The following is a 19,813-nucleotide window of genomic DNA, read 5'->3' on the forward strand; positions in this document are numbered from 1 at the left end:
ATTCTCCGGATTGTATCAGATGATTGTCACCATGGCTTTTGCCTGCCACCTGATTGGCTGGTGGCTAACTGTCCCATCCGCCAAAAGCCCTAGACAAATGGTGTCTTGGTGAATGCGCTAGACCAAAGGAGGCGGGGCTGAGGATCAGAGGCCCACTGGCCAGTGCAAATGGCTGAGAGAGAGCCAGTGGAGGCGGAAGGTTGGAGGCAAAAGAGGTACGGCTAAGGGTAGGAGCCGGAAGGTCCCATTCTGGACCAGCATGCTCAAACAAGTAATGGGATCAGGTTAAAAGCTATCCCACTGGTGCAAAAATAATAATCTTCTATTTAACATTAAGAAGACCAAGGAGGTTATAGTGGACTATAGGAAAAAAAGAGCAGACATTCAGCCACTGTATATAGAGGGAGTTCGTGTGGAACAGGTGGTTGAATGTAAGTATCTCGGGACCATCATTACAAATGACCTGACCTGGAGTGCAAACACCACTGCTTTAATTAAGAAGGCACAACAACGGTTGTATTTACTAAGGATTCTTAGGAAACAACAACTGGCTGAGAGTCTACTGACTACCTTCTATCGGAGTTCAATTGAGAGTATATTATCCTACTGTCTCTGTGTATGGTTCTCGAGCTGCACAGTGGCAGAGAAAAAGGCAATTCAGAGGGTGATTAAGATGGCCCAAAACATCATTGGCTGCTCACTCCCCTCTTTGGAAGAACGGTATAGGAATAGATGTAAGAGGAAGATATTTAATATATTGAATGACTCCTCTCATCTGGGACATCAGCTCTTTGAACTATTACCATCAAGAAGGAGATTCAGGGTATTAAGAACAAGGACGACTAGATTTAAGAACAGTTTTTATCCAACTGCAGTTTTGAGTTTGAATGCAGGGTCATAAGATTTTTGTGGAATTTAATGGCTGAGAGTAATGGGGTATTTACATTTTTAAATTGTATAGAGATTATTGTATGGTCTGTTGTGTTTAATTTTATTTTTCTTTCAATGGTGTTGTCCAGTTTTACTTGTAGAAGAGCACCTCATTTCGTTGCACCCGCTTGCGAGTGTAATGACAAATAAATTCTTATGTCTTATGTCTTATGTCTTAAAAAGAGTAACATTGGACAATTAAAGTACAATGAAGTAATTTAATGAAATACAGGTATTTCCCTATGCTTAATTATTTGTCACATTAAATATATTGCCACTCAATTAGGAATGCTATAAGATACCAAAGCCTTTTCCTTATCTTTTGCTAAAATTCAGGGTTTTCAAATTTCCACTTACCCTTTGTTCTTAACACATGCATTTTTCAAGTGAACAAAACTGGTTGGGAAGATACCCTGAAAAAAAAAAAAAAAGAAGTTAAATAAATGCAAAAAACCATCAAGAGTGATATAAACATGTATTTTTAAAAAGTCAATCATTTCCAGACAGCAATTATTGTGTATCTTTATATATTCAGACAATCCATGACATATGAAATGTGCCTGGATAAACAACATTTTGAAAGCAATTATACATCTGATTTTGGCTGCTGTTGTGGGGGAGGAGATGGTATCTGAGAATGTGATCAGTCAAATTTTCAAGCAACTTTTAAAGTACCTCAGAACAGTACTTCTCATTTGCAACTTAAATTCATAAAGCTGGAAAAAAAATCTAGCATCTCTCTGGAATCATTTTTGGTTCTGAAAGGCTTTTCTCACAGCTATTTGTTATTTATTAACTACTGGCATTTACTGCAATAAGATATTTTTTTCTAGGGCTTCCGGTTGGGCTCAAAGTTGATGCCGAGCTGAGGAGCGGATCGCCATTCTGAAAGGATCCAATTTTCACTGTTTGGTGGCTTCCAGGAGCGTGTTGGACCTTGGAGGGATAGAAAGACGAAAGGGGAAGACCTGGCGATCTCGGGGAGGTGCCACAATCCCGGAGACTACACGAGAATCCCCCAAAAACCAACAGCAGAAGAGGGAGATTGCACAGATTGGAACCAAAGACGTGGCAGCCCAGCAGTTTAAAGAAGAAGGAAGGAAGCAAAGAGTGGAGAACAGCAAATTGAGTAGTGGAAAGGTGAGATTAAAGAAGATTTCCAGAATACTGATTTATACTACAAAGGGAAATTGAAAATTGAAACTCCAAACCGAACAGTGTAGCAAAGCGGTAGAAACATCAGAACATCAGTACTAACTAAAGAAACGGCAGTAATTTGTGTTGATTAATGGAGTGCTGAAAACGGAGGAGCTGAAGGGTGAGACAACAGCGTTTACTTTTATCTTGGGAGTTGAAAAGTGGGTTGTATAATTATATTTCTTGGCGTTTGACGTTTGAGAACTGTGGGAAGAAAGAAAAAGTGACAGTGGTGGTGTCCAAGTGAGACCGAGAGATCGGAAGAACAGCTGAGAATAAAAACTTGAAAGGAGAACAATTGACACTTCGAAAGATTTAAGGAAAGGATTGAGGAAAGAAACTTTATAATTGCAATATTTGTCTGATAACTGACCCAAGAAAAGAAAGAAATTGCTAAGGAGTTTTTTATGAAATTGTATAAACAGGAAGAAATACCAGAAGAATCTATTGATCAATATTTGAATTAAAAGAACTTGCCTGAAATTACTGATGAAGAGAGACAAAATTTGAATAATAAAATATCTATAGAAGAAATTAGGAAGGCAATTGGAACACAAAAAGCAAATAAGATCCCTGGCCCAGATGGAATTCCTTCAGAATTCTATAAGGAATTCCAAGAAACAATAGAGGAGATATTGATGGACTTGTACAATGAAGACTCGGAGAATGCTAACATGCCTAAATCATGGATGGAAGCATATATTACCCTTATTTATAATGAACAATGAGACCTACAAAAAATTCAAAACTATAGATCAATATCACTTTTAAATGTAGATTACAAAATAATGGCCACAATATTGGTGGAAAGATTAAAGAGAGTATTAAGTAGAATTATCCACACTGATCAGAATGGCTTCCTCCCCTATAGGCAAATAAAAACAAACACAAGAACCATTATGGATATATTAGAATATTATGAAGTATACACATCCAAGACAATGGCATTGATATTTTTAGACACCCAGAAGTCATTTGACAACCTGAATTGGAACTTTCTTATTAAACAACTGATAGGCATGAAATTTGGTGAAAATTTTATAGGATTCATTAAGACAATTTATAACATGCAAACTGCAAAAATATTAATAAATGGGGAAAATACAGATACCATAAAGATAAATAAGGGAGTAAGACAAGCAGGGGTGGGATTCAAATTTTTTAACAACCGGTTCTGTGGACGTGGCTTAGTTGGTGGGCGTGGCCAACTCAATATCACTCACATCGAGGCACGCATCTCCTCGCCTGGCCTCTCATGACTGTGGGGATGTTGCAACAGTCATAAGTGTGAAAAATGGTCATAAGTCACTTTTTTCAGTGTCACTGTAACTTTGAATGGTCACTCCACACAATCAAAGTACCAGCAAAGGAGGGGAAAAGAACTCCAGAGACATTCCTGAGACAGGAAGTCTAGTCCTGCCAAGAATGTAATAAGGGTTAACAGAGAGGCAGTTTCTGTAAACAACACCAGAATGTTTCCTTCCTGCCTTCCTTACAGGATTAGGCCAGTGCACGGTGATGGAGCAGCTAAACTGCTTTTTTGGTTTTAGGCTGGAATCCAGGCAGAGGCAAGAAAGAGGTCAAAATGTGAAGCCTCTGCCCATTGCTGCCTGTCCATTGCCCCCAGAAGCTTCCCATTTTCACCCCCCTCCCTGTTGCAGTTTGCGCAGTACTGTTTGACTCCCCAGGCACCCTCTTCAGCCACCCATGATGATGAGATTTGGGAGCAGTGAAATCCCTTGCTGGAAGCCTGCCGTCGGCTTTCAAATGCCTTTCGTATCATTCCAGTCTCAGCCCAAAGAATGTTTAAAAGCCGATGGAGGTTTCAAGAAAGGGATTTCACTGCCCCATAATCTTGGCTTGCAAATGCTTTTCATACCAAGATTGGGTCAGCACGAAAAGTGTTTGCAAGCAGACAATACTTTGGGGCAGTGAACTCACTTGTTTCAAGCTTTGAGTTTTACATCCCTGTCCCAAGATAAGGCCAACTGAAGGGAAGTCTCCATCTCCTGTTGTAGTGGGGAGGTAGGAACACTATGAGATCCAGGAGGTAAAAGTTCTGGATTCAAAGTACTTTAAGGTGAAATTACAATACTTAATGCAATGGAAATAATATCCCTCAGCTGAGTAAGTAGGGACCCAAAATGTTAGGGCGAACAGGTTAGTAAGAAGGTTCCGTGCAAAATACCCTCAATGACTGAGGAGATTAATGAAGGCAAAAACTACCTGGGTGTGGAATTAATCTATGCTTCATATTTTCCAGATGTCCTTTTCCTTCAGGGAGGGGGTCAGCATTCCAAGATTGAACTGCTTTGCTTCTTTCAAACCTTAATACTTGTCATCTTGACCATGAACAGTGGGGAGAGAAGGGGGAAATGGAATGCTGAGAATGTGTGCTTGGACTTTGAGACCCTGGCAACCATCAAGGTCACCCAACTGCAGGTGCTTGAGAAAGAAATGGACTGTTCCCATAACAAAAGGATGCCTCACAATTGGACAATGTGATCACCCAGGGGTGGAGAGAAAAGGAAGTTATTGTTTAACGAAGCAAGCTAGAAAACAAGAGCTGGTTTTGATTATTCGGAACCAAAAATGGTATATGTCCAATAAAGATTGACTTTTGGAAATTCAAAGTTCGCAAGAAAGTTTCCTTATTTTGGGTTCAGTAGTTGGACAGTTGACACGGGAGCCCCCACTTTATAAAATCAGACTTCCAAGCAAGGGAGTTGATGTGGTGTAGTGACCTTACCAATAATAAAATGAATGACGTTTTCTACTTTGAGTGTGGAAGGTAAATTATTCAAACTACGTACTTTAAGACTTAATGCCTTAGCCATATTCGACCTTTATTTTATAAAGCATGGACAACATTAAAAATTGCACTACAGAATTACACATTAATGGCTAAAATCCAACAGGACCCTGGGGTGTGGTGTTTCTAGGTATTGCAGCAATGGCATGGAGAGACACAAGTAGAGTTAGTTTTTTTCTTAGTGCATCTTAGCATAGTCCATAGTGAACGATAGTTTCCCTTTATCTCTTATCAAATAATTATCCTAGACATAAACATTATTCCCACTTGGCATACATTTTATATGACTGCTCAATAAACGATGCACTTTTACTTTTGTATGAATACCTCAAGTTTACATACACATTTTAATTTAGAAACAAAAATTAATTTACCTTGAGATGTGGGTTTTTTAAGGCAAATCCTCTGTACCAGCCTGAAAAGAAATATTTTATATTTCATTTTACTATATTTATACAGTGCCTGCCTTCTCTGGGCAGTTTCCAACTAAAAATCAGTTTATCAAGAGAAAAGTACAACAGAAATACAACTGTAAGAATCTATAGTTTAGCTTCCATTTATATTTAATATGAAATTTTACCTCTATGTATCTTCCCCAAATAACAAAAATAGGCAGAGGTATTTATAGAATACTACTACTGTATCATCAGTTACAAGCAGATCAGATTCATACCATTCAATAGCATTTCTACATAAAGAACAATGCAAGTTTAAGAAGTGACACAGGTGCTTCAATAGTTTAAAAATTCTTTTAAGCACTATAATTTAATATCTTTAATTCCGTGTTTAACATTATAGAAAGAAAATATACTCAAATTTAGTGGCTAGAACTAAAGAAATTCAGATTTAAAAACTATCCTAATTAATCTTGGGGTAATCATGTTTACACACTTGCATCTCTGCTTTAGAAGCTGCTCCTAACTGTCTTTGCATGCATGTGACAAAGACTTAGCAAAATAACTCCAGAGTATTGTAGTATTTCTACAGCACTCTATTTTCTACCCTATATGTCATTACATTATACAAATATATGTACCTTCATACAGTAACGCTCAATCTAACACAACTTTATGAACTTAATTCAAAATACATAAACTAATCTTTTTGAGGAAAGAGTTTAACAGTTCATTATAAAGAAGTAATATATACCCCAATCAAATCTTAATCTATAATTATTGCTGGAATAAAAATATGGAATAAAAATACTATATACAGAATAATTATTTTCTTGCAGTTAGAGCTATCTTTTTACAGCAACAACCTAGATAGTTTATTTTGAGACTTTTTAGACTGGGTAAATTTTACTGTTATTAAAGCATTTATTTTTCAATAACATTTTGCTCATAGGAAATTAAATTTGGCTATTATTATTTTGAAATAGGTTTTCAACTTTAGCAAACATTTATATTTGCTTTAGTATAACTAGGTGAGTTGATTTTGAAGTCTCTTGTCAAGTGACAGGTGCTTGCTTTTCCAACACTTACCATCACATTTTTCTAGTATTTGAACAGTGTCTCCAATCTCCAGTGATAAACCATGAGGGGCTGTTCCTCGAAAACTTGCAATTACTAGAAAAGATATTAAATTCTATTGAACCATATTTTATGAAAAGAAAAATCACATGTTTGATATTTAACAGTGTGCTATTGTAAGCAAAAGCACCTCAATTTGCACTGAAATTTCACATAACTGGATTTATAGATACAGTAACAGCCTCCTTTTATAATATAATAATATAATATTATATAAATAATATAATTTTTATAAAAAGGGATATTTGTTTAATAGCATTGGGGGAAATTCAGCAATAAAATAATTTATGGTTCACAAAGTAGATTTTTTTTAATTATATTGCATATTTAAAGAAAATTGTTGGAAGAAATATCCATCTGGTCCAGTTCCAAGCTGGGAGGAAGACACTGGAAACATGGAGGCTAATTGGAAAGATAGTTTAATGATGAACAGAACCACCAGCATCGGTACTCTTACCTTTAATTGTCATTAATCTGAGCTTAGATTGAATAACTCTTTAGATATAAGTGTGCTTTCTGATAGCCAAAGCCTTTAGATACAGAGTTGGAAGCTACCTATCAGAAGTCAACATAAAGGCAAAATGAGCAGGAATATATCCATAAATTATGGTATATGGCTACAGCTGAAGCCAATTAAAAAAGCTCAGACAAGGAAGTATAGAGGGTAATCAGTCTGGAACTGAACAATCTGGTACTGAACACACTCAAAACCGTAGAAATGGTGGTAGACTTTAGGAGAAACCCTCCCATACTACCACCTCTTACAATATTAGACAACAGTATCAACAGTAGAAACCTTCAAATTCTAGGTTCTATCATATCACTAGACCTAAAATGGACATCTAACATCAAAAAGTCATCAAAACAGCACAACAAAGAATGTTCTTTCTGCACCAACTCAGAACACTCAAACTGCCCAAGGAGCTGCTGATCCAGTTCTACAGAGGAATTATTGAGTCTGTCATCTCCACCTCTATAGCTGTCTGGTTTGGTTCTGCAACCCAACAAGACAGACAGAGACTTCAGAGGATAAATAGGACTGCAGAAAAAACAATTACTACAAACCTGCCTTCAGTCGAGAACCTGTATACTGCACTAGTCAAAAAGAGGGCTGTGAACGTATCTACAGACCCTTCACATCCTGGACATAAATCGTTTCAACTCCCTCAAAATGGTGCTATAGAGCACTGCACAACAGAACAACTAGACAAAAGGACAGTTTTTTTCCCGAACACCATCGCTCTGCTAAACAAATAATTCCCTCAACACTGTCCAACTATTTACAAAATCTGCACTACTATTATTATTAATCTTCTCATCACTCCTTATCACCCATCCCCTCCCACTTGTGACTATATGACTTTGTTGCTTGTATCCTTATGATCTATATTGACTGTTTCCTGGTATGATTTGATTGCTTATTGTACCCTATGACTATTATTAAGTGATGTACCTTGTGATTCTTGACTCTTGACAAATATATCTTTTCTTTTATGTACACTGAGAGCATTTGCACCAAGACAAATTCCTTGTGTGTCCAATCACGCTTGGCCAATAAAGAATTCTATTCTACTCTATTCTCTTGAAGACTCCTGGATATTGTAGAAAGTTAGCAACCACCCCTCTCCTAGAAGAATGAAATATTCTAGGATATTTTAAAAAGGCAGAATATTATATTTCCCTGAATGAGAAAAGGAGAAACTTTTTTTTTTAAAGACAAAGCAGCTTCCTGCAGCTCCCCTGCCCCTCCTTTCAGCACCAGGATGATGGAATCAGGACGTGATGGGATTAGCCCGCTACCCATCTCACCACATGGCACCTGGGAAGATTGCATCACCCAGCAAGATCCAACCAAGCTACTCCCGCATGGCCCCATGGGAGTCTGACAACCAATCAGGTTACATTTCTTGCCGTAGGAACATGAAGCAAGCTCAAAGCCCAAAGAGGGCAGGGGCTCTCAGCATCTCCAAGGCACTCTCAGCATTTCTTCCCTTTTCACAGGATCTCCAAAGTATGTGATCCTGTTAATCAATAAACCTTTCCAAGCAACTTCCATGAATCCAGTGTCCTTTTCTCCACTTGGAACTGAACCCAGATGGACATTTCTTCCAACACTATATTTTGCTATGTACTCTTTTAAATAAGTTCAATCTTGACATTTCTTTTAATTTGAATTAACTAACATGTGGATTCATCTGTTATTTCAACTATATACAAATATCATTGCACTTGTGAAAGGAAATTAACAAAAAAAATATGCACATTCGGACATCATGTTTGTGGTGAGCAAGCTAAGCAAATTACATGATAAACTGGCATTTTTCAGCATACCTGAAGGCAACAGATTAGTTTTGAAGAAGTTAGACAATTTGTATGTGGTAACTATACTCTCCAGCACAAGAAAAAAATTAAGAGTGCTGGACTTAATGCCTTCCTATATCAATTATCCAAGATGATTTCTCACTCATTATGATAGGCATTCCTGGATAAAATTCCAAATTCTGAGAGGAGAGGATGGAGTCTGATTCTGTTTCTTTACACAAATCAATATATCACACTGAATTAACATGCGTGGTTTAATGATTGGAAAAGGAAATGATAAAAATCTGAAAATAAATTTAATTGATAAATAAGACAATAAATTCATTAACCTCTGGATAAAAGTTTATAGCATATTACATAAATGCAGAGTAGAGAAAAGGACAGAAACTGAGATAAATGAAACTAACATTTTCAACTAGACAAGTCCATGGGTGCAAAAGAATGAAAAACTATTAAATTTACACGAGAAAGCAAGGTTCCAGTGAGGAGGAAGCAGCTATGGAACTTCAGATGTACACGGAAAATTATTTATCAACCCAATCAAGGAACAGCAATGATATTTCAAGCCCAGTTACATGACAAATTGCCTCCAGAATACCAGCTGTTCTCTCACAATGGAAAGTGGAGTGGATAGCATGCAAGGTCAAGGACCTTGAAAAATCCTGAAGGTGCTTCTTCTCAGTTATGGGATGAACAAAACAAATATATTTATAGAAATCTTCCCCCCAACAACCCCTCCGCCCTAACATCACCCACTTCTGATATAAGCAAGGTTTTTTATTTTTTATTTTCAGTTAGCAGTTTTTCAATCAAACATTTCTATGCGGTGAAAAAAGTGAATGCAAAAAAAGTATTTCAAGACACTTGCTGTTGATAAATAAGTGGGTCTCCTGTCTTCCAATGAATAAGCAGATTCACAGATAATATCAAGAAACCTCTAATGATAAAAACTTGAGTATAGTACCACCATTTGAGGCTGAAGGCTTAATGATAAAAGAACCTGCTTTAAGTATGAAACTGCAAAAATACAGAAACACAATACTGGGTGAGATTTTATGATAAGTGAAGAAAGAAAATTCATAGAGGTTAAGTTTTTTGTGTTCTAGTTATATTTACCATTACCAGAGTGGCAGAGGCAGCACAACTTTATAAAAAGTTTAAATTGTTGTTGGTGTTAGTTGCGAAGTCGTGTCCAACCCATCGTGACCTCATGGACAACCCCATGGACATCCTCCAGAGTCCATTTAAACTCACGCCTATTGCTTCAGTGATTCCATCCAGCCACCTCATTCTCTGCCGTCCCATTCTTCTTCTTTTGCCCTCAATCTTTCACAGCATTAGGCTTTTCTCCAGTGAGTCCTTCCTTCTCGTTAGGTGGCCAAAGTATTTGAGTTTCATTTTCAGGATCTTTTTCTGAAGAGCAGTCAGGGTTGATCTCCTCCAAGACTGACCGGTTTGTTTGCCTTGCAGTCCAAGGGACTTGCAAGAGTCTTCTCCAACACCATAGTTCAAAGGGTCCTTCTTGCTTCAAAAACTCTACTATCATCCCAGTGCCAAAGAAGCCCTCCACCAATGAACTGAATGACTACAGACCAGTTACTCTAACATCTGTAGTTATGAAACCTTTGAAAGGCTAGTGCTGCCCCACCTGAAAACCATCATGGATCCACTATTAGACCCCATGCAATTTGCATATCGAGCAAATAGATCGACAGATGATGCTGTTAATATGGCTCTGCACTACATCCTGTAACACCTTGAATCTCCAAATACCTATGCAAGAGTCCTCTTTGTAGACTTTAATTCATCATTCCAGACATTCTTCTAACTAAACTAAATCAGCTAGCAGTACCTGAACACACTTCTAAGTGGATCATAAGCTTCCTAACAGACAGGAAGCAGCAGATGAAACTAGGCAGAATCACATCTGATACCTGTACAATTAGCAAGGCTAATTAGCACACAAGGCTGTGTGCTTTCTCCACTATTCTTCTCCCTATATACCAATGAGTGCATCTCAAAGGATCCATCTGTTAAAATACTGAAGTTCACAGATGATACAACAGTGATTGGTCTCATTTGAGATGACAAATCCTCATACAGACAGGAGGTTGTACAACTTGTCTCGTGGTGTGACTGGAACAATCTGAAACTGAACACACTCAAAATAGTAGAAATGGTGGTAGACTTTAGGAGAAACCCTCCCATACTACCACCTCTTACAATACTAGACAACACAGTATCAACAGTAGAGACCTTCAAATTTCTAGGTTCTATCACAAGACCTAAAATGGACACCTAACATCAAAAATGTCATCAAAAAAACACAACAAAGAATGTTCTTTCTGTGCCAACTCAGAAAGCTCAAACTGCCCAAGGAACTGATGATCCAGTTCTACAGAGGAATTACTGAGTCTGTCATCTGCACTTCTATAACTGTCTGGTTTGATTCTGCAACCCAGCAAGACAGACACAGACTTCAGAGAGAACCTAGGTCTTCAGAAAAAACAATTGCTACCAACCTGCCTTTTACTGAGGACCTGTATATTGCTTGAGCCAAAAAGGCAAATCCCAAAAATGGGATTAAGAGGCAGTGATAGAGAAATTTATAGAATAAATACAAGTTTCAGAAGATAGAATAGAACAGAATAGAATAGAATAGAATAGAATAGAATAGAATAGAATAGATTTGGAAGGGGCCTTGGAGCTTTTCTACTCCAGCCCCTGCTCAAGCAAGAGAACCTATACATCTCCTTTTAACCTATAATTAAAAAGTATATACTTGTGCACTTTTATCAGGAAGATGACTAGAGAAAAAGTTCTGCAGCAGTACTTTAATACTTCTAAGCTAACAATAAAAACGTAATTATGCATAAAGAAATTCCTATTAGAATACTGTATAAGAGAAAAAAGTAAAAAATGTGATTGATCAACTGAAAATGATTCCATTTCAATGAGATATCTCAGAAGGGTTTGATTTTTACTTTTAAACAGCAGTGGTTTCAACTGAATTCGGTGCAGAAAGTGAGAGAATTCTTGGAAAAATTAAAAAAAAAATGGAGGAACGCAACTTTAGTCACAGTAGCAGAGGAGACTATTGAAAGCCTCAAGATGTGCAACAGGAAAGTGATAAGAAGAACACAGCATTAGATGTTACACATGTTGACTTTATAAATTTTTGGCCTAATTATAGATTACAAATATTTAATGTGGAATATAAATGGAACAAAGGCTCCTCAAAGGAGAAAAATATATTTCACTGTTTTTTTTTAAAAAAACTATAATTTACCTAGAAGAAACACGTTATTTAAAAAAGATGAAAAATATTTGACAAAAATTTGGGTGAAGAATTTATTTTAGCAGGAGCCAAACAAAACAGAAAAAAATGATGTTTGATATATAAATCACTAACTACAACTAGAACTTCTATTGACTGATGAACTTGCTAGATACGTTAGGGTGGAATTTGCATGGACCTAACACTTTGATATTGAAAATTTATGTCCCAAATGAGGACACAGCAACATTTTATGAACAATTTAAAGATATACTATTAGATTTTTCCTATGAAAACTAATGTCTAATAGCGGACTAGAATGGAGTGGTTTCCTTATAAGAAGACTGACCTTCTGAGAAAAATATTAAAATTACACAAGATAAATTACCAAAAGTATTTTTAATTTGATTAACAATTTAGAGCTTGTTGATGTATGGAGACATAAAAATGGCAATTCTAAAGCCTTTTTCAGATCATAATCCATAATGATTTAAAATATGATATGCCATATTGAGAATATGGTAGCTTCTCATAGAGAGATAGCTTCTCATCACAAGAAGCATTTTATAGACAAGAAATAATAGACAAATGGTTAATGTACTATAGATACTAGCATTTTATCTATGGTAATATAAAATAAAATCAAGGGAACAACTGATGATGGAGGGACATAGTTGTCAATGGTTCTCTTACTTAGAGTTATCAGAAACATTTAGAGAAGACCAAACGATTCGTGGTATTGAACAATATAAGTCAGTATTCAATCTGGATCAGTCACCAGAACTAGAGGCTTAGTCTTCTGAGCCCATCCTCAGGGAACTTCTCTCTAACAGAACGCCTGCTTTGGGCTATTGTGTGCATGGTGTTTATATGTGCCTGGTTGTTTGTGGCTTTTTAGTTGCTGATTGGGATGTTGATGGGTGGCTATTAAGCTGTTGGCTATTGTTTCCTTGTGCTGTCTTTGTCGCTAAATAATTGATAAGCTGATGGTAAATCTGTTTACTGTTTATTGTTTCCCAGGCTGCAATCAATTCCCCGGCTATTTTTGTACCTGTTCGTCCAACAATCTTAATAGTGCAAAATTGAATGTGTCTTCTTGCAATCTGATGGTTAGCTTCCTCATTTGTTCTACATAGTTCTAGGGCAATCCATGAATGGGATCCAGTAGATTACATTGGAAGTACCACTTCATTGGTGACCCAAAACCCCATGTGAACTTTTTGCATAAAAAGGAAAGACTGAAGTTATGATTTATGGTTTTGATGATCAGACAGGATAGATGATAGAAAGAAGACTTTATATTTCTTTTTCTTCTTTCTACTTTTCTTCTACTTCCTTTTCTTTCTGCACATTTAACTTTTTCCTTTTTTCTTTCCCTTTCTTGTTTTCATTCTGTTTTGGTTAGTATTAGTTCTTATTATTGTTGTTCAAACTTTCAATGAAAATACTTTTTTAAAAAACAGCATCTGTTCCCATGTGAACACTCCCCCCTACCAATTTTTTGCCATAAAAAATAGGATGATTTTTTATTTATTTTTTTGCTATTGCTTGGATGGGCAACTGAATTTTCCCAAATGAAGACTATTAAAAAGAAACACTCCACTAAGATGTAGGACAGCATTCTAGGTCAGTATGCCAAGAGCAGAGACAAACGTTATAGGCGAGACAACTGGGGTACTGTAATATCACTTGTTGCTGGTGGGTATCGCTATGGTTACAGAACTCATTAAAGAGTAAGATTAGTAAGCAGAGGCCTTTCAACAAGTGGATAGCGCAGTGATAGAACAATGCAATCTATCCATGTGGAACTCATTGGGGACAGCTAGAGAGTTATCAGATTCTGTCAGTGACCGAAACAAAATTTTAAAAACCCACCCACCTCTCTTTCACACCACCATTTCACTTCTTTAAACTTATTCCTCCCCCCGCATAACAATAGCAGCTTCATTAACAGTCATTCCAGGCTTTAATTACACTTTAATTTGCATGTGTCAGGCAGGAAGGAAGAAGGGAGGTGTTTTCTGGGCATTAAAAACCAATTCAGTTCCTAGATCTGAAGATTTATTATGGGAAAGAATGTGTTGCTTAACCTTCTACCAGACTATGTAACGTTTTTTACTCCGTGCACTGTTTTAGCTATCCAATTTCCCCCAAATGCTCACAACTCAGAATCAGTTCCCAGTAAAGGCACAATTGTAAATGTGGTATATGGTTTCCAAATCTCTTATTTTCTTTTCTCTCTCTCTTTTCTCCTTGCTCCTTTCAAGTACTGGAGTCATATGAGGCAATGCTGATGGGTGTCCTCCTGTCAAGGTATGAATCTTTAAGAGCTATTGAAGATGAGAAAAGCTTAACTCCGTCCCAGGAAAACTGGTGCAATGTCAATACTGATGTTATACTTCCTTATTTTTATTTTGTTTAAAATGAGCAATCAACATTACCTAATCAGTGGGCATATTCATTCTTAAATCAGACTCTGCTGGATAAATTTGGGGTAGTCAACTGCTTTTTTCTCTCCCATATTTTTGCAACATGCTGACATATTCTTGTCAATGGATAATTCCATTTTTACTATAACATGTTCCATGATTAGACAGTTTGTTATTCACATGTAAGTTTTACAATAGGTATGGGAGGGTGAACCAGTCTTCATTCCAGCTTCACAAGGCAATTTGTTATAAGGTCATTAACTCACAAAGCAAACCAGACTTTTCAGACCCTTTTTTCACAGCACCTAACTTGTAGGTTGAAAAGAATGCTTATGATTAGGCAATCCATATCAAATGGAACAATTTAAATTTGGTTCTACCTGATAGTTTTACGCTTGTATTTTCAGAAGGCAGCCATTTGTAGACTTTAATAAATCTGAAACAGGTAGGGCTACCACATTTGAGATGGAAAAATCTAGATGTCAACCCTGGAGCCATCTTTGAGCATCTTCAGGGTTGCCACAGCAAGGCTGACTGGAGCTGTGGGAAAGGGAAGGGGGAGTAGAGCTAACTGAGGGGAATATGTAGCTAAAATAATCTTTCTTCCTTTGTGATTCAAAGACACTCTCACCAACACCATGGGATGCATCCAGGATAGTGAGAGAAACCTGATCGGGGCATATGATGGTTGTGTGTAATGTGGGGAAGAACTTTGGATTTGAACTGGGTGGGGAAACCCGGGGGATTCCTTCATATGTGGTATTTTACCATCTGTGGTCCTGGAAGGAGCTGCAGCGAGGTGGATGGCCCCCCAACATCAGGGTTGTCAAACTCATGGCCTGTGGGCTGGATGTGCCACATGCTGGCCACACCCATGCCTGGTTTAGTGAAGGGGAAAGAAGTCCCAATACGTCACATAATGCCGCCACGACGACGTGAGTTTAACACCCTTGCCCTACATAATGATGCCCTGTAGCTGAGGAATTTCAACTGCTTCGTGGCAGTGCCTCATAAATGCTTCGAGGATCCTTTCACCAACTGCAAAGCCAGGGACTGCATCAAAACCAGTCAGGGCCAGAGAAGTATAGTCAAATATATCCAGGAGTTCTGCGACCTGGAATGGTGAGAGAACGCCAAGCAGCCCAGCAGGAAATCCAGGGGAAAGCAATACTAACTCTAATGACAACCCCTGGTAAGTGGCTTGATCATCCTGATGACAGTCCCCATTGAACTAATAATCCAATCCTCTGGATTAAAAGCTAGTTTAATGGCCCTTCTGGACTCAAAGCATACCAGGTGCTTGGTCAACCCTGTCCTGGTGAAGAACTAGGGATGAGACTTAGACCACTCATAGTGCCAGTGGCACTCTGCCAGTTAGATGGCTCCCATCTAGTGAAGGGGCATCCCAGCAACATTTGTCACTGAGCCATTAGAAACACAACTGGGGAAGCACTCTGAGTTTTACTGAGTTTCACAAAGACTCTGAGTTTTACTGTGGCATGGAGAATGGAGAGACATTTGATGTTTGGATTGGCATGGCACTGGAAACGGAACTCCTATATGAACTAGAGGAGGGGACGGGGTGGGATTCTACCAGTTCAGTCTGGTTCTATAGAACCAGTTGTTCCCATTCCTGGTAGTTTGGAGAACTGGTAAATCAGGCCTCTGGCTGGCCCCGCCCCTCTCCGCCTGCTTCTCTGCTGCCTGCCCGTCAGTCCTTATCACGCATGCATGACATTGCATGCATGCACAACCCTCCTGCTTGGTCTTGCGCGCCCGCCAGGCCAGTCATTGCTACCTGCCTTCCACTGCAGCCCTGCCTTTATTGATCTCCCTGGGTGAGTCAGGCTCTGCAAGCCCAGGTCACCTTTCCCCCTGCTTGCTTTTTGCTGCTGCCGGTGGTCACCTTTCCACCACTTGCCGAGGAACACGTGGAGAGGCTTGTATAGGATCCAGTCAAGTCCTCCCTCTCCCATTAGAAATGGCTGCGGGTCAATCAGAGAAGCAAACCAGGTTGAATCCTGCTTCTCTCTGCTTGTCCGGCAGCCATTTCTAATGGGAAGAGGAGGGGGGCACCTGCTGCCCCAGCCCTCCAAAAGCATCTCCCGGTGAAGTGGTGACGGCTGAGGTGGGGGGTGCTCAAGGTCCCGTTGCAGTTGTACACCACCCCCTGCTCCCCCTTCTTCCTTTTCCCACTCCCCACAGCTGACTGGAGCTGTTCGTCCCAGACCAGGGCTGTGTGTGTGTGTGTGTGTGTGTGTGTGTGTGTGTTTGTGAGAGAGAGAGAGAGAGAAAGAGAGAGAGAGAGAGAGAGGGGGGGGGGGGGGAAGAGAGGAGGGAAAGAGAGGAGGGAGGGAGAGAGGGAGGGAAAGAGAGGGAGAGAGAGAAAGAGAGAGGGGAGAGAGGGAAAGAGAAAGAAAGAGAGGGAAAGACAGAATCCCACCCCTGGGTGGCTGCCCCCAGTGACAGAGATGGAAGGAATAATGGGGTCATATAGAAAGTCAGCATACAGGCATCTGATCCTGGTTGCATTAGGAACCTTTTGTTTACAATATCTGTAAATTTGGAATTTTCCCTTCTGTGCTACAAATTCATTTTTGTTAAGAGCATGGGACGTTTGAGTGTTACATTTCTGAAATGTTTTTTGTGTGCATTCATGGAAATCGTTAACTTTGATTTGTCAGTCTTGGGTTGCCTGCTTATTACCTTCAGGTGAATTCTTGAGGTTATATAGAGTCTAAGTAAATAATAAAAGTTTCTCCATTCACAGTTCCTAATGTCTGGTTTTTGAAGAAAGGATCATTTCTAAAGATGTTATTTTTCTTGTAAAGTTTGTTTTGTTTGTGTAAGTTCTCTGCAACAATGGCACATACAGAGACACAATGAAGAGAAAGAATATCTGGCTATGAGTGTCAGGGGGATAAGAGTATTGAGCATGAGGCTCCTGTTTTGCCTGCGATCTTGGATTGGGGTTTGAAGGCTGTAAACTCTCCAGTCTCTTTTACATCTACATAACTGCAACCGTTGTTCTTGGTTCTGATCTGGTTCAATAGCTTGTGATCCAATGTAAGAAGGCTGTTGAGGAAGAAAGAGTGAAAGGGTGCAGATGTATTCATCCAGAATTGAAGGCTGGGCTCCTGGGGAGAAGGAACATCTTTGGGACTGAAACTCATACACTGTAGATACAATAAGAAGCACCAGTTGGGTCTAGGAAGGGTCACCAATCTGAAATGTTAAAGGCTGCATAATTCTGCAGCCCTCAGTAGGGTGGTTGGTTGGTTGGTTGGTTGGTTGGTTGGTTGGTTCCTTCCTTCCTTCCTTCCTTCCTTCCTTCCTTCCTTCCTTCCTTCCTTCCTTCCATCCACCCACCCACCCATCCATCCATCCATCCATCCTGCTATTACCTTTCTTCTAGACTGTTCTTATTCTATGATACTGTAGAACTGGGATTGCTCTGAGCATCCTCTTGTTTCTAAGCTGCCTCATTTGTTTCTGTTGATTGCATGTTTTTTATTTAACTTAATAGATTAAGTTATTTTGATTTAACTTAATGGATTAAGAGTCTTGCTTTCCTGAGGGACTAGATGAGGCAGTTTCTTACAGCAGCTATGAAAGCATGGGAAAGCATATGGTTGCTTTAACCGTCTGAAGAGAGGTGTTTCTGGTCTTCTGTACTTTAAGGAAGGAAGCAACACAATGACACAATTCAGTTTCTATATTCTGGGAAATTGCTCTTGTCAGCATACCCACTAGTGGAACTGATTCTCAGGACTGAATGCAATACATGATTCAAATGATTTCAAAGATTAAACAAAGCATCAATTAGCTATAGAATATGTTTGTTTTATATGAATGTACCTCATGATTTGGTCAATATTAATCACATCTTTTTAATAAAATATTGTAGTGTAAACCATTTTATGAGAATGGTTGTATATTTCAGAGTTTGTATCTATCAGAGTGCTTCAAGCATTTCATTTTTTTCACCTTGCAGTATAAACCATTATTTTGCTTAAAATTAATAAACTAAAGTTATGGGAACAAACAAACCAATTAAGAAGGACAATTTCATACACACCACCAAGCAGCCTTATGTGTCTCATCAATGTTTTTTTTTTTTACAAAATACAGGTAGTCCTTGAGTTACAACTGTTCGTTGAGTGACTTTTCAAAGTTACAATGGCACTAAAAAGTGATTTATGACCACTTTTCACACAACTATTATAGCATCCCCATGGTCATGTTATCAAAATTTAGACGCTTGGCAACTGGTTTATATTTACAACAGTGATATGATGTGATCCCCTTTCTCAACCTTCTGACAAGCAAAGTCAATGGGGAAGCCAGATTCGCTTAACAATCGTGTTACTAATTTAACAACTTCAGTAATTCACTACTGGCAATAAAGATTGTAAAATGGGGCAAAAGTCAACAACTGTCTCACTTAGCAACAAAAATTTTGGATTCAATTCACCACTGCATTGCTGCCACTAGTTCCACCACTTTCACTGCTCTGCTGGATGTAGAACAACTCATTGGCACTTTTTCTCATTGTGGCCCATAAGAATTTTGAATTGATCAAATTCTTTTTCCTGTAAAAGAGTTGCGTAGGCCTGATAGACAAAAATGAAAAGAAATGAGCAAAAGGCAGGAAATACGGGAAGTGGAAAGGCAGTCTATCTTGCTTACAACCATACATTCACAGCACTTCTCCAAAGCTTCCTATATTTCCAAACCAACTTTGAACATCATCCCCTTTTGTTCTTTCAAGTTCTCATTTCCTTTTTTTGTGGATCTCATTCTCATCAAAACATACTTTTCTCACTTTCTTCTCAAACCCCTTCTTTCAGAACCATGTCCTGTAATTTGATTGTATTCTTTCTATATGACTACACAACCACAGAATTGTTTCATGTTGGTCACCCACTTTTATATTCAATAAACCATTTAGAAGCACTCATTCCTTCTTGATCCACTTGCCTCAGCTTCTGCCCATATAGCAGTCATACAATGTAGATGCAATAAGCAGCACCAGTTGGGTCTAGGAAGGGTCACCAATCTGAAATGTTAAAGGCTGCATAATTCTGCAGCCCTCAGTAGGGTGGTTGGTTGGTTGGTTGGTTGGTTGGTTGGTTAGTTGGTTGGTTGGTTGGTTGGTTGGTTGGTTGGTTCCTTCCTTCCTTCCTTCCTTCCTTCCTTCCTTCCTTCCTTCCTTCCACCCACCCATCCATCCATCCATGCATCCATCCTGCTATTACCTTTCTTCTAGACTATTCTTATTCTATGATACTGTAGAACTGGGATTGCTCTGAGC

The 19,813-nt window shown here is 38.6% G+C and overlaps 1 protein-coding gene across 3 annotated transcripts in view; it reads right to left on the minus strand.

Moving 5' to 3' along the window:
• DOCK4 (dedicator of cytokinesis 4) overlaps positions 1-19,813 on the minus strand; it is a 229,095-nt gene that overhangs the window by 185,443 nt on the left and 23,839 nt on the right. For 2 of the 3 annotated variants that reach the window (XM_026713144.2, XM_087933987.1), the window contains exons 2-4: positions 6,424-6,507; positions 5,314-5,354; positions 1,288-1,343 (exon numbers count right to left, since the gene is read on the minus strand). In XM_026713144.2, the coding sequence (XP_026568929.1) occupies positions 1,288-1,343; positions 5,314-5,354; positions 6,424-6,507 (181 nt within the window). The remainder of the gene's footprint in view (positions 1-1,287; positions 1,344-5,313; positions 5,355-6,423; positions 6,508-19,813) is intronic. The other variant, XM_087933988.1, reaches the window with a different exon arrangement.

Source organism: Pseudonaja textilis, chromosome 5 (assembly GCF_049901715.1).
Source record: "Pseudonaja textilis isolate UNSWEBS1 chromosome 5, rPseTex1.2, whole genome shotgun sequence".
NCBI lineage: Eukaryota > Metazoa > Chordata > Lepidosauria > Squamata > Elapidae > Pseudonaja > Pseudonaja textilis.